We start from the raw sequence: 16,561 nt of genomic DNA on the forward strand, positions 1-16,561 counted from the left end.
CCTTTGATTAGGCAGCGGTGAATTATAGAGCGGAGCGGTCATTATGCGCCTATAATTCACCGCTGATTTCAGCGCTCGACCAATCAGAATCAAGCATCCAAACAAGCCGGGTAATAACATAAGATAAAAGCGGGAGAGTATATGAAGTGATCAAACTATAGCAATAGATAACATGTTTAGAAGCAACTTCCATAAACATGAATGGTCTCAGAAACGTCATTCTAAATGTAAAGGTTTTTTCTTCTGTGTGGAACGGCAACAGCAGCATCATCATTTAAAACAGGGGTCTTCAATGTTTTCATGCCAAGGACCCCTTAGTCGAGGAAGATATGAAGCAGGGACCCCCACAACCCATAGCTTCCTTATAGTTTCTTTGTTTGACAGCACAATCATCAGTGTTTTTTGGATTCATGTCAATTTGTGTTTTCAGATAATTAACCACTTAGTCTGCTCTTTTTCCTCTCTACACGAAAACTCTTTGCCGAAAATAGCTGATCTAAAACCTCTCTGCGCTTGTAGATCTGCTTTTGTTGGTTAACGTTGTCAGAATATGGACGCTAGGTTTCAAGTGGTTAATGTCAAAAGGGAGAAAAACAATTTCTATCACACAAAGATTTGGAGGACCCCCTGTAGTAACTCTGAGGACCTCCTAGGTCCCCCTAGTCCTTCAAATGAAAAGGTTTGAGAACCGCTGACATAGTAGTCTCTCAAGAACAGACTAACTGAGCTCCAGTTAAGTGAAAAGGACCTTTTCTTTGACAATGGCCAGCCAGATTGCTGACATAGAAACATACATTTTTAAAAAAAATCTTAGAAGGATTCAAAAGACACTTATAGAATGGGTCAAAATTCTAATTTTCACGATTTTTCAAAAATGGCAGATCTACAAGCTCGCAGCGTGGCACTCGGTGTCGCGCTGTGAGCTTGTATATCTGCGATTTTTCAATAGTTAAAATAATAATACTCAATAATGTGTACCCGTTCTGAATGGGTTACAATGTATCGTTACACGCCTAGTTAAAACGTTTCATTTGTGAGATTTCTTTTTCTTTTCTCCATGTTGCTCTCTCTTTTCCCCCCGTGGGCAGCCGGGTTCGGGGACCTGTCCAACCTGGCGGGGCTGGGCATGGGCTCGGCCAACTTCATGGAGCTGCAGCAGCAGATGCAGCGGCAGCTCATGTCCAACCCGGAGATGCTGTCGCAGATCATGGAGAACCCGCTGGTGCAGAACATGATGTCCAACCCGGACCTGATGCGGCAGATGATCGTGGCCAACCCCCAGATGCAGACGCTGATGGAGCGCAACCCCGAGATCTCCCACATGCTCAACAACCCCGAGCTCATGAGACAGGTGAGGAAGGGGGGGGGGGGGGGGGGGCGTGGTATGTCCAAACACCTTGCATGTCCAAAACCGTTCGTTTTGTATTTATCATCTATAACATTTACTAAACTAGTGAAAACGGCAGATCTACCAGCACACAACGCCTCGCATCGCGAGGCGTTGTGTGCTTGTAGATCGGCTGTTTTCACTAGTTTTGTGCGACAGTCTTGTATGATGAAGCGGGGCTTTGCTTTACCAAAAGACGTGCCCATTTGATACTTGGAGATACGAGGCCACATGCTCAACAACCCCGAGCTCATGAGACAGGTGAGGGGGGGGGGGGGGGGGGGGGGGGGGGGTGTATGGGTGGTATGTCCAAACACCTTGCATGTCCAAAACCGTTCGTTTTGTATTTATCATCTATAACATTTACTAAACTAGTGAAAACGGCAGATCTACCAGCACACAACGTTGTGTGCTTGTAGATCGGCTGTTTTCACTAGTTTTGTGCGACAGTCTTGTATGATGAAGCGGGGCTGTGCTTTACCAAAAGACGCGCCCATTTGAATCTTGGAGATACGAGGCCACATGCTCAACAACCCCGAGCTCATGAGACAGGGGAGGGGGGGGGAGAGCGTGGCATGTTTTGTCGGGACTGGACAATATGAAAAATGTCATTACAGGGGTTGACACTAAAGCCGGCCATACATTACACGATAATCAGGCCCAACTGTTTGTCTGTGTCCCTTTATGCCCATTATGGAGATCTCTGTATCTGTCTGTAGTGGCGTTTCCATAAAGCTACTTTTTGCGCATTAACGGCTTATTCGCAAAATGTTTTTTATGGAAACACTTCAAAATGCGAATAAACTTTCATTATCCGCAAAAAAGATTATCCGCTTGGAGGAGGAGGATTTTGAGGCTTAATCGAATAAACTAAATGCGCGTAAGTGAATGGAAACGGGTCAGACAATAAATGCGAATAATATATGACGTTCTGGTCCATATCGTCCTCCTATAACACTTTCCCCCGCCGCTTAATCAACGTCCATTGCATAGCGTTTGCCTACAAAACAAACCGGTTGTTACACACGGAGTGACCCTTCGTCATCACACCGTGTTGCGCAGGCCAAAAGTGTCTGTACAAGCTCACATCAGCTCGCATCTGCGACGCTGCAGGATGCAGTCTGCCCGGAGGACTCAACCGGGCGGCGGGCCGGCTGCCCTCGGCTCGGGGGGGGGGGGGGGGGGGCGCCGCGGTCGCTTGCTCTGTGCTCCCGCCGGCCGCACTTTCTCCGCGGCGGTGCGTCGCGACCAGCTCTGGGTCGGGGATGCGTGTGCAGCGAGTCACAGCAGTGCCCTCACGTTTCTCGGTCTGAAAAATTCAGCCCACTGCACTGTGTGCAAGCCCGCGGGAAGTGTTTACAGCAGGTCGGTCAGACGGACCCAGGCAGGATCTCCCAAGAATCGCATTTCACCAGTTTAATGGAAACGGGCTAAATTCGCTTTGTCTTAAAGCGCATTTCTGATAATTCGCTTCCCTAATTCGAATAAGTTTATGGAAACGCTTCTTGTGCCTCCGACTGTGTTGCAGACACAGTGCCGGTTCCCCCTTTAATGCAAACCCCATTATACCTGTTGTCATAGGACCCGTTTTGACCATCTGCTTGCCTGTGTCCATTTATGCCCATATATGGAGTATCTGTCTGTGGCTCCGACTGTGTTATAGACACAGTGCCGGTTCCCCCTTTAATGCAAACCCCATTTATACCTGTTGTCATAGGACCCGTTTTGACCATCTGTTTGCCTGTGTCCATTTATGCCCATATATGGAGATATCTGTATCTGTCTGTCTGCGTCCACTTTTGCCCATATATGGAGATCTTTGACCATCTGTTTGCCTGTGTCCATTTATGCCCATATATGGAGATATCTGTATCTGTCTGTCTGCGTCCACTTTTGCCCATATATGGAGATCTTTGACCATCTGTTTGCCTGTGTCCATTTATGCCATATATGGAGATATCTGTATCTGTCTGTCTGCATCCATTTTATGCCCATATATGGAGATCTATGCAGACACAGTGCCAGTTCCGGAAAATCCTGATGTCAGACATCAGAATCCGAACCTTTCGTGCTGGTTCCAGAAAATCGTGTATCGGGTCGAGGCCGAGCACTGCACTGCGGTGGGGGACGCGCGTGCCGAATTTGAAATAAGGAATGAATGCCCCACCCTTTAATGCAAACCCCATGAATGCCCCACCCTTTAATGCAAACCCCAATATACCTGTTTGCCTTTGTCCCCTTATGCCCATATATGGAGATCTCTGCACACACACAGTACCGGTTGCGGAAAACTCTGATGTCAGACATCAGGCATTCATTTTATGCCCATATATGGAGAACGCCCGTGCCGGTAGGAAGAACGGTTCTCGAGATACGCGGATTACATACATACATACCCATTCACAGAGATTTTTTGTTGACTCGTGTGGCGTACGTGATGTCAGAGCCTTTTATGAAGTGATGTCACAATGAGTCAGCGCTTGCGCCGATTTCCTCCGGAACAGCCTGATGTCAACAATCAGCGCCGCATAAGGAGATTCCGAACGTTTTGCGCCGGTTCGGGAAAACCGCGCGTCTGAAGCCGGTGTGACTAACGGTTCTCGAGATACGCAGATTACATACACACAGACACGCAGACAGATTTGTTGCATTTATAGATAGATTAGAGGCAGAAATTGTTAAATCTACATTTTCACAACGCCTCGCGTTGTAGATCATCTAGTTTCACAATAGAACCGTGTCGTACAAAATGTAATGCCTCAAGTCTTAGTGCTCGTCAAGGTGGGGGGGATCCCCAGTTAAAATATGATTATTTTGGGGGGTCGCGGCCTGAAAAGGTTGAGAACCATTGGTTCTAGAACAGGGGTTCTAGAACTCAGGGCACAATCCGAGGCACCCCTACATTATAATTTTCACTCCCAGCACCTTATATTTATAGCATATCGTCGTTGTCGGGGGGACACCTTGCATGTCCAAAATCGTCCGTTTTGTGTATTTATCATCTATAAAATGTACTAAACTAGTGAAAACAGCAGATCTACAAGCACACAACGCCTCGCGAAAACAGCAGATCTACAAGCACAAAACGCCTCGCATCGCGAGGTGTTGTGTGCTGCTGTTTTCACTAGTTTTGTGCGACAGTCTTGTATGATGAAGCAGGGCTTTGCTTTACCAAAAGACGTACACATTTGAAACTTGGAGATACGAGGTTTCTGCCCGACAGTGACGATATTTTACTGATTATGTTGCGAGGAAAACGTTAAGATAATAGCCATTTTGGTTAGAACTGATTGAAAATAACTTTGTACTTCAAGTTTAAAATGATACTAAATATTTTGTGTCCAAATGAATTCCAAATATTCTTGTATGATGAAGCAGGGCTTTGCTTTACCAAAAGACGTACACATTTGAAACTTGGAGATACGAGGTTTCTGCCCGACGGTGGCGATATTTAGTGATTATCTTGTGAGGAAAACGTTGAGATAATAGCCATTTTGGTTAGAACTGACTGAAAATAACTTTGTACTTCAAGTTTAAAATGATACTAAATATTTTGTCCAAATGAATTCCAAATATTATCAAATGATCTCGCGGCACCCCTGGACTGCCGTCGCGGCACCCCAGGGTGCCCCGTCACCCGCTTTGAAAAGTAGATCGGCTGTTTTCACTCGTTTTGTGCGACAGTCTTGTATGATGAAGCAGGGCTTTGCTTTACCAAAAGACGTACACATTTGAAACTTGGAGATACGAGGTTTCTGCCCGACAGTGACGATATTTTACTGATTATGTTGCGAGGAAAACGTTAAGATAATAGCCATTTTGGTTAGAACTGACTGAAATTAACTTTGTACTTCAAGTTTAAAATGATACTAAATTTTTTCAAGTGTCCACATGAATTCCAAATGTTATCAAATGATCTCGCGGCACCCCTGGACTTGCGTCACGGCACCCCAGGGTGCCCCGTCACCCACTTTGAAAATTCCTGTTCTAGAAGGTACTCTGGCTGTCACTTTTTTTATGAAGGCGTTCGTTCGTACCACTCTGGGAAACGACACATTTCATCAGGTCGTCTGACTGACTAAACTGGTGTAACAGCACGGTGTCGTAATTAGCAGGGCTCGGTCGCTGTCACCCAGCCGTGACCGTGTTCAGATCCTACCGGCAGATTAACGCAGACTGCGCATCTGACTGTCTGTCGCCCAGTTTTATTTATGGCTAAGGGGAGGGGCGTCTTGACTTGCCTTTTCTCCTCTTCGAAGCCACGTTTACACACAGAAAATCACACCTAGTGTGAAGTGAGCGGTGCTATTCATGAGTTAATTTCATCAAGTGTCTAACTCAGTGGGGGCAAACTCATTTTGGGGTGAGGGCCGCATTGGACGAAAGGTGACTTGATGAGGGCCGCATCGGTGTAACAGTCGTGGATCGGATGGCATGCACACTCGCGCACATGTTCACTCTGTTTTTCTTCCTGTTGTCTCAGTCACTGCTATAGCTAGCAGTATAGCAGTATATCATTTTACAAATGTTGTTAATTATTAAGTAAAATAGCTACTTTCATTATTGGTATTACAGTTGCAGCCTACAAGAAATATGATAGGAAAAATGCATTTTTTTAAGTGCCAATGAAAATAAATCATTTTATAATAGAATAATTCAATTCCTGATACTGTCCCTGCTATAATTTGTAAATGGGTACAAAACATTTCGTTTGATGTAGGACAAAACATATTTTTATTTTATTTTTTATTTGGAGTAATGAACAATAATGGAATATTCAGAAAATATCAGTGAATAATAAAACTTGTATTCTTTTTCAAAGTTTTGAAAAATAAGTTATTTTCTTAACATTCATTTCCATGCCTAATATGTGTAATCTTTGAGTACAGTTTGGAAATTGCAGGTATGTTCAGGTATATTCATAGCCATAGCCATAATTTGTTGAATTCAAGGGCTTTATTTGCAGTGAAATATAGATAAATGATTGTATTTACAATCTGATCCATGCTCAGCCCTGCCACATTCAAAGTCACTGGATCGTAGTTTAAAGATGGGCACTCGGGGGAGTTAAGATTTGAGAACCTCAGCAAAAAAGCCCACTGGTGTCTGCATGACAAGAAAGAGACACCGGTGTCTACTTTCTACAGTACATATTGACTAGAAAGAGACAGAGGAGAAAGCGGTACTAGTCTGGGATCACTTCACTTTTCGGGCTTGTAACCGGTCTGGAGCGGAAACCACAAAACGTCATGTTGTAGTACTCAAAGGACTACAATTTGGCCGGAACTATCCACCGGAATCAGTTTTTAACCAAAATAATTCCCCTGCGCTCAAGGACATACTTTTAGAGCCTACCTAATAAAGTCCTTGATGCGGAGTAGTTTTGCTTTTGAAAAATGTGTTTGGTATATGCATCTTTTAGTTCAACTCGTAGCGACTGGAAAGACTACACTAGGCTACTCCAGCATTTTAATAGAGATTGGGGAAACAAACGGAGGGAACCAAATCAAAGCGACGCCGCTTCTTCTAGTGGTTTCCGCACTTTAGGCGGAAACCAAACTGCCTGTTGTGAACGAACACCAGGCTTTCTCTCAGAAAGCCTGGTGAGGTTAAAGCGGTACAGTCAGCTGGGGTATTAAGGCCACTGTGGCCTCAGGTCATGCCATTGGTTTGAGAGGCACAAGGCCAAACTGAGGGGCAACGTCAAAATGACAAATTAAACATTGTCCAAATTGTCAAATATTAGAGGCAGAAATTGTGAAAATAGCCGATCTAGTAGCCGATCGGCTAATAGCTGATCTAGCAATAGATCTGCTATTTTCACAATAGAACCATGTTATACCAAATGTAATGTAGCACTGTAATATTGGATCATTCCGTTCTTGACAATAAGCAATCCTACTGTTTGAATGCTGTACAGACACACGCATGGAGCAAAAATAATGATAGAAAAAAATACAAAGGTTTTTTTTTTTTTCAACTTCGACTTTTCGACTGTGGGAGTAGACTTGTGTAATGAAGTCGACTCAGTCGACTTGTCGACTTTTTCGTTAAAATGCCCTAGTGCACAACGATGTATATCGAGGCCTTTAATGTCCACTCACTCCTCCCTCCCTCCCTCCCTCCAGACCATGGAGCTGGCCAGGAACCCCGCCATGATGCAGGAGATGATGCGGAACCAGGACCGGGCCCTCAGCAACCTGGAGAGCATCCCGGGAGGCTACAACGCCCTGCGCAGGATGTACACGGACATCCAGGAGCCCATGTTCAGCGCTGCCAGAGAACAGGTAGGGCTGCAGTAGCGTCAGAAAAAGCTACGGTATGGCAACATGACTGGTGTCTTGTATGCACGCCTTCAGTCATGTTGCCATACCTTGGCAACAGGCAAGATACATTAATTTTAAGAAGTACATTCCAATGCCCCCCCCCCCCCCCCCCCCCCCCTTTTCTACTGTTTCTTGGGCTGGATATGGCAGCCTGGAACGGTTGCTCAAGTGCAGCTAAACTTGGCATGTTAGTAAACGTGCCACAATTAACAATAATGCATTGCACCTGTGCAGCTGACCTTTCGGAACCTGGGAATATACCATTTCGTCAAGAGGGAGAATACAAGTGTGGAGAATATAATTATAATACCTTGTTAAAGTGACCATTTTTTAAATTTTGCATTTATATTTATTTTACTGTAATTTAACAACGTAATAACCAGCACATATAGACAAAGACACATTCATGGATTTATATTTTAAAAGTAACTTATTTCCCCCCCTGGACCCAGGGTATGGCAGCTGCATACCCCTGCCATACCCAATTGACCGCGATTATAACATTTTACGTGACGATTAATTGAGTACCTGAGACGAATAAAGTCCATATTTAAATTCTTTTGATATAGATATTTTTTTTCATTTACCAGACTGTAAACCACAAACTAGACATTTTTAAACTCTTAAATTGTTAATGCACTCATCCCTCATTTTGTTCAATTGTCAGTTTTAATGTATCTGCTCCCTTTGTCTGCTGAATATTGCTCGTACAGACTTACTGTTGTTCCACAAACTGTTGGAAATATATACGTTTTTTCCACTTTCCACAAGTATTATATGAGTTAAGTAAACAAATCTAATTCAACAAAATGAGGGGGGAGTGCATTAAGAGTTTAACAGATTGAAGTGGCTGATATTAACCCCCAACAAGTTAACCAGCCGGCAGGCTAAGCCTGGGAGATAAAAACTGTAATGACGCGCATAACTAAAATCACTCACATGGAAACAATTGCTCATACGTTTAAAATGATTTACTTACCGTAAATCACCAATTAGTAGCCCGGGCGTTTATTTCGCAAAATGGGGTCGGACCCCGGCGCTTAAAAGGGACCAGGCGGCTATTGGTAACAGGCTTTTATTTATTTTGGCACTGGCCAGCACTGGGCCATTATTTGGTACATTTTTCTTTCTCAAACTATATAATAGTAATAATAATCTAAATGTTATAATAAATGTTATAATTATTATTATTATTATTTTAATTGTTATGAACACCCAGAAAATAGCACATTGCGATCTATTAGACCAAACCTCATTTAAAAAATATCAAGAGTGTATGAAAGCCTTTTAAAAAAAAATATATACTATATTTATACTAAGGGAATCTTTCTCCAAAATAATCTATTACCGCATACCAGCAAAGACGCATCTAGGTCAAGTTCAACGAGTCAACGACCCAATTAGCGCAGAAGTCCTGCAGCTGGTGCTGGACTGGACTCGCTGACATGACCACTGAACAGCTCCATCCTGACATTAAACCATTATGGTATTTATAGCATTATGATGAAGCTTTCTGCATTCCCCTTGCACCTCAAAATAATGGATTACTTCTTCAAAATGCGGACTGGATAACAAGAGGCAGCAACAGTAGGTAATGAGTCATTCTGATCCAGCTGGTCTTTATATTGGCCAGTCTTTCTCCATCACAACGTTTAAAGTAGCCTATACTCACGCAAACTTTGCATTGTAGCAACGTTTTAGACAGTAATGAATGATGGTCAGTGCGCAGAGAGCAGCAGACTCCTTTTCTTTTTTTCCTCTCTCTTTTTTTGGTGTCCTTTACAATCTGTTCCCCGACGCACAGTGCGTCCTGCGCGTCATGGTAGCGCAGCACTGGGCTGTGCACCATATAGCCTACATTTGGCTTAGAAGTGTCTGTCCACAGGGCTGTGAGCTTGTAGATTTGCTGTTTTCGGCGCACTCCACCGTGACCGTCATGCAACATATGACCTGTAGCAACGCACAGCGAGTGCGGTGCGTTGCAACATGCTGTCACAGCACTGCTGTGAGCTTGTAGATTTGCTGTTTTCAGCGCACCACTGCCATGCAACATAAATGACCAGTTAAGTTAAATAAATAGCAAATAATACCAAACAACCAAACAAATAATAGCCCGGGCTCTTACATAAAACCTAATAAGGATAATATTAATTGCAAATAACGGCCCAGGCGCTTATATGAACCTTGCGCTTATTTGAAACAGGCGTTTATTGCGCAAAATGGGGGCGGCAGTTTGCCACCGGGCGATTAATTGGTGATTTACGGTAATTTCAGTGACCAATCATTACAAGATACAATTTCCAATAAATTGATATGCAATAAATATGTCAATTAGTAAGTTTAACAGTGAGCAAATAATACAATGTGAAAGTGCTATAGTGCGAAAATGCGCGTCATTACAGTTTTTATCTCCCAGGCTTAGCCTGCCGGCTGGTTAACTTATTGGGGGTTAATATCAGCCACTTCATAGTCAACAAAATATGTCTCTCCCAGCTCACCCTGCCTTCCAAATATCAAACCAGCCATGGAAGTGAGCAGGTGAGAGGCATCAATTTATAGCCGCTGGAGGCCACCCACAGCGACACACCCATAATGAGGTGCCAATGTGGTGCCTCTCTCAATCACCAATTAATCAACCCATTATCATCAGTGCAAATACAAAATAAACCCTGTTTGGCTCCTACACAGATTAATAACGTCCAGTTTGTGGTTTACAGTCTGGTAAATCAAAAACATATCTATATTCAAAATTTTAAAATATGGACTTGTTTTTCATCGCAGGTACTCAATTGTCACTCAAATAATTGCGATTAACACATTTAAGTTTGGCTTTTAGGCTTTGAAGTTGCACATGGCAGTCATTTCTTTGTATATTTAGGTTATGTGTCATATCTGACATATTGGGCAACTTTATACTTAACCTGCTTGGTTACTCTGGTTTCCAGAGTTGTCCGTTCTTTGCCCAGCCGTTAGAATGGCGCCCGATGTGTGGTAGGGCATTAAAAAAAAATTGACAAGTCGACTCAGTCGTGAAAAAAAACTTTTTTTTTCAAAAAACGTTTTACTTTTTTTTTTTCATTTTTTTTTTCTCAAATTTTTTTTTTTCTCAAACAAATTTTTTTTTCTCAAAAAAAGAATTACCCATATTTGGCCATTACACACACCACACTGCCGCAACATGGCGGTGAAGGCCGCGCAGCGGCCTGAACTCTAGACTCGGGCCGCAAACTTCTAGTATATATACTTTCTAATTTCTGCCTCTATATATTTGACAGTTTTGACAATGTTTAATGTGCCATTCTAGAGGTATTACAAAGTCCTTAAATTGTCACTTTAGAAATGTACAGATACCCTCTATACACTTAAACTTTATGTTGTTTTGTTTACCGTTGAGTGAGAAAACAATGTTGCACATTAAGTTAATCATCTGGGGACCCCCCGAAATAATTGGGGGGTTGTGTGTGATGTGATGACGTCATCAAACGATAAAGTCGACTTCAACTCTTTTACTGAGTCGAGTCGACTTGCAAAAATCGCAAGTCGTTAAAATTTTAATCATAACTAAAAGTGTGTGTGTGTGTGAGTACCTGCATATGTTTGAATGCACTATAAATGTGTGTACTACTGTGTTAATTGCCATATACCTGTCTGAAGGCCTGTACAGTACCTTAATAATCCTTGTCCGTTCTTTTCCGTAGTTTGGCAACAATCCCTTCTCTGCCCTCGGGGGCAACACCGACCCAGGCGCCCAGCCGTCGAGGACGGAGAACCGCGAGCCCCTGCCCAACCCCTGGGGAAACCCCGCCTCCGCCAACCCCTCCGAGGGAGGCGGCGGCACCGCGGGAGGCACCGGCACCGCCGCGGGCACCAACCCCAGTGTCTCCAACCCTCTGGGCATCAACGCCGCCAGCCTGGGCAACGGTACGACTGACCACCACAGGGGGCCGGGGGGGCCCAAAAGAAATGCCTTGCGCAGTGTTGATTTTGTCAATTGAAACTATGGCGATAAAATGTTCGTCGACTACCTAAACGGCCATGTTGAGGACCAAGACGGGTGTTTCAATTTGTCTGATTAGCATAGAACTAAATGTTCTACGCCCATCAGAACACCTGTGTTGGTCCTCAACATGGCTGGTGTAGGACTACAAATGCAACCCATGAATTTTCACTTACGGATTCTAAATAATAACGAAATAAAAACTGTGCCATGATGACAAAGACAATTTCGCGTGGTGCGCTCTGAAAATAGCCAATCTACAAGCTCAACGCGTCGCAGCACGACACGTTGTGAGCTTGATGATCGGCTAAAACCAGGTGTTACGAGTCACATTGCCATCAAGGCCTGCCAACATACATTTTCAGCAAAATCAACTGTAGATTTAGTCAACTAAAAACGTATATTTAGTGACTAAAATGAAATTTTACTCAAAAGACTCGAAATCAAAATGTGCTGTCAAAATCAACAGTGATTGACTGACATGCGTCGCACGCGCACACGCACACGCACACACACACACACACACACACACACACACACACACACACACACACACACACACACGCACACGCACGCACACGCACGTACGTCACACTAACGGCTGTCCTTGGCTCCCCGTGCAGGCATGTTCAACAGTCCAGGCATGCAGAGTCTGATGCAGCAGATCTCGGAAAACCCCCAGCTCATGCAGAACATGTTGTCTGCTCCCTACATGCGCAGTATGATGACGTCACTGTCCCAGAACCCAGAGCTGGCCTCCCAGGTCTGTACGCACGCACGCGCGCACAGACACACACACACACACACACACACACACACACACACACACACACACACACACACACCTTCTTATTCTGTTCCTGTTCTGCGTGGAGGACGGATTGTGTCTAATACAAGGGTCTTCAACAGGGGGTCCTCAGAGTTACTACAGGGGGTCCTCCAAATCGTAGTGTAATAGAAACTTTATTTTTCCTTTTTTATATCAACCACTTGAACCCTAGTTTCCATATTCGGAGAATTTTAGGTACTGTTAAGGTATGTACAGCCGGCGAATTAGCGAAAGCGACGTGAATTAGCGAACCAAAAAAGCAAAGTATTCGCGATTCGCCTTTTTCCATACACACCAAAAAGCGACTTGAATATGCGTATAACATTCGCTTAATTCGCCTAAAAACGACTCGAGGGGGTGATATCCTGTAGCCACAGGAGGAGAAGAAAGGAGAGAGAGGAGAACGGAGACAGGGAAACAAATAAAACAATGGAAACTACGTCCTCAAGTGATGATGACCTGGCCGTGGTTGTTTGCCTATTAAATAAGAAAAAGAACAGAGGAGACAACACGTGTTCACCGTTCCCCCTCCCCTCAGCTCCGGGGGCAGACTCTATTGCTCAGACAGGCAGCAGCAGTGTAAAGTAACTGAAAGCTACATTTACTTGAGTAGCCTGTTCAGTGATGTCATTACGTGCGCATCCCGCATCAAAAACTCATTCAAGTCGCCCAGGGACTCATTCATGTCATGGTCCTGGGGTCCCGGGGATGCGCCTCCATTGGAGTCCATGTTAAAATAGTTTACTTCTTCTACTTAAGTTGCTATATTAGTTTAGATAGTTTAATTTTTTTTCTTTTTTATGTATTGTGTAAGATAAACACAGTAAAGATTTATTATCAGTTAAACCTGGAACAGCTAAAAACTATTTTCACTAGTGGTTCTCAAAGTGGGGTCCTGGGTCCTTGAGGGAGTTCCAGGGGGTCCCCAGATAAATGATAGTAAGGAACCAAATAGAACTTTATGGGTCTGTAACTCGGTGAACAAATGAAACCAAATGGACCTGTTCCATTTGTACTCTAGTATTTTAACATTTAATATAAATTGGGGTCCCAGTGATATAAATATAATTAAATGGGTATCTGTAGCCTAGTGTATTTAGAAATCCTAGTTCTAAGTTCAAACATTAGGCAAATTGTAAAATAAATATAAGAAATAGGCAAACATTTTGAAAATAGCCGATCTACAAGCTCACAGCGCTCGAAAACATTGTATTGAGGACTCATAAAACTTTTCTGGGACCCATTTGAATGACCACCTGTGGGTCAAAGGGACCCATTACATTGAAAACCTAGTAACATCACTGCTATATTGCTTGTAGGTATTTGTACTTGAGTCCAATTTCTAGTAGGCTACTTTCCTTCTAATCCACTACATTTCGGATCCTATTGTATTTAACACCCTGCAATTTATTTTGAAACATTAGTCTTTTTGCAGAGATATAAAGTAGCCTGCAATAACATTTAAATCATGCTTTTACCAGTAAGACATTCAAGTGCTTTTTCCAAGCAGCCACACAGACGAGAGACACGGAAAAGGAGAAACAGCGTTCCCCTCTGCCTCAATGCAAAGGGAAGGTCCCTCGACCATATTCTCTCTCTCTCTTTAAGTAGGATAGAGTGAGCTTGCTTTGTTACAGAGAGAGAGAGGAGTTCACCAGCGAATGTTCGCTAAATTCGACACAAGGGCGAATACAAAACAGACGCCTTTTTGCTTTTTCAAAATTCGCGTTTGGTGTGGATGCTTCCATTGACTTTATAAGGTTTTAAACAAAAAGCGAATTATACGCTAATTCGCTATTCGCCAATTCGCCGGCGGTGCGTACGGACCTTTAGACTGAGGATAGTTTCATGATTTACCTACTGTATGATTCCTCAACTTCCACAACCTCACGTGTCCGGAGGAATGGAGCAGGTTGGACTGAATAGCCACATTCCAACGCTTACCTATCTGCCTACTTGTCTCCTCTCTAGGGCTGTCACAATTATTACATAATCGTCTAATCACAATTATTTAAGTTAATTGCAATTATTTTGCATAATCGTCATAATCGTTTCCATGTTGAGAAATGTTAATAATATAGTTACAAACACTTTCAAAAAGTAGTGGAAATAGCAGATCTAGCAACGCGTTGTGAGCTTGTAGATCGTCCACTATCAATGTTCTTTGGGGTCCAGGGGAAAAATCTGCCTAAAATGCATGCCCAAATTGGAACAGTTGTGGACACAAAACTACAATGATTGTGGCTACTCTTGACCCACCGAATGTAAGCTAACCCCTGAAAATTCACAAATGCAGTGTAAAACATCACATTTCTTTTACCAAATTGTCCTGCTGTGATCACTTACTAGGGAAAAGAGGATTGAAAAAGACCTCCGCCTATGTAAATTTGCATTCTGAATAGGGAAAAAGACTCAAGACCTCATTGGAGACATATATAGTGAATAAAGAAGTTGTCCATTAAGGTGTCACCAATTGATAGGCAAAATCTTATGAATATATTTCAAACTATGTAAACTCTACAGATGTTTTAGTGCGAGTAGTGCTCTAATATTAGTAATGTAAAAGTATAGGGTGAGTAATGATAAAAACAAGTAAAAATAAGGTGTAATAATAATGTTATATGAGTAATGCATGGATGAAAAATACAATGGCAGCTGATTATATGTGCTCTAGGGGCCAAATCAACATTGAAATTGTAGTTTGATTTAGTTTCTATTGATTTATTGACCTCTGAACAGTTTGGTGACTGGTCATGGGAAGCCGGCTTCCTATATGGGGCTTAAGTGGAATGGTCAAATATGTCAGTAATTTCTTTGTATATTTAAGTTATGTGTCATGATTGCCATGTGCAACTTCAAAGCCTAAAAGCCAAACAGAAATGTAATTGTCAACGACAAATACACAATTAAATTGTTAATCGCAATTATTTGAGTGACAATTAATCGTCATGTAAAATGTCATGATTGTGACTGCCCCACTCCTCTCCTCTAAGCGATATTATCGTTTATCGTGATAAAAAAAAACTCACGATAATCGTATCTTGGAGATTTAATTTATCGTGATATCGTCCTCCGTCATGCACTGGGATCAATTCATCTTTTATTTGCCGAGCTGCGTATCCGGTACAACCTTCTATAATTGGTAAAAGCTACTATGGCGAATATACTTACTTGTCTTTTTTTTCACTCTCCATCAAATGTCTTCCCCCCAAAAAATAGACGATCTACAAGCTCACAACGCGTCGCAACTGAGCTTGTAGATCGGCTATTTTTTGGCAAATGTTCCGCCACCAGGATAATGGATTTTGATTATTGCGATAATATCGTAAATCGCGATTTCCTTTGTCACAATAATCGTGATATGACATTTTCATATTGTCCTGTCCAGTCATGTTGTGTCCAGGGGCATAGTTCTGCCGATTTAAAATGACTCCAATACGGAAGTAAAACTTCCTATGATTGGCCGCTAGTTGCGCTGTTTTACCCCCCGGCCGATCGCAAAAAGAATTGTGCTCCATTGGATCCCATTAATTTTCCCCTTTCGTTTTCTAACCTTAATTAACATTTTCTTGAATACTGTATGGTTCCTATCGCTAGTTAAAAAATGCCTTTCAATCACCATAATTTTTTGTCGAAATGTGGTCCAATTTATTTTAAAATAAATGATAAAGTTGCGGGGGGCGTGGCCAAATAAACTGATACCAGCCGGCTGTGTTCTTCTTCGTGTGCTGTATTTCGGGAGGCTCCGACCACATTCTCCCATGCATCCCTGCGGTTGCACGTGACCGTTGGCAGCCAATAGCATCTCTGATGCCTTTACAATTCTATGATGGCGACCACCCATTCCAAGGGGTAGAAAAGGGCCATTTGCGCTGCATAGAAAACAATGGCTTCGCATCGTCCACATTTTTCTACAGTCTATGGTTGTGTCAGACACTGTATTTCTCACCCAGTTCAACTGGAACTCACACGTGACCTGAACATGCTCTCTCCTCCCCCGTCTCTCAATTATCTCCTTTCAC

General features: G+C 42.9%; 1 protein-coding gene across 1 annotated transcript in view; it reads left to right on the forward strand.

The window, feature by feature from the left end:
• Window positions 1–16,561, forward strand: part of LOC308293323 (ubiquilin-4-like) — a 47,385-nt gene that overhangs the window by 12,297 nt on the left and 18,527 nt on the right. Inside the window, exons 4-7 of the mRNA XM_080735784.1 lie at window positions 1,089–1,351; window positions 7,516–7,674; window positions 11,412–11,634; window positions 12,334–12,473. Coding sequence (XP_080591910.1) covers window positions 1,089–1,351; window positions 7,516–7,674; window positions 11,412–11,634; window positions 12,334–12,473 — 785 coding nt within the window. The remainder of the gene's footprint in view (window positions 1–1,088; window positions 1,352–7,515; window positions 7,675–11,411; window positions 11,635–12,333; window positions 12,474–16,561) is intronic.

Source organism: Nannobrachium achirus (genome assembly GCF_963921795.1).
Source record: "Nannobrachium achirus genome assembly, chromosome: 10".
NCBI classification, from domain to species: domain Eukaryota; kingdom Metazoa; phylum Chordata; class Actinopteri; order Myctophiformes; family Myctophidae; genus Nannobrachium; species Nannobrachium achirus.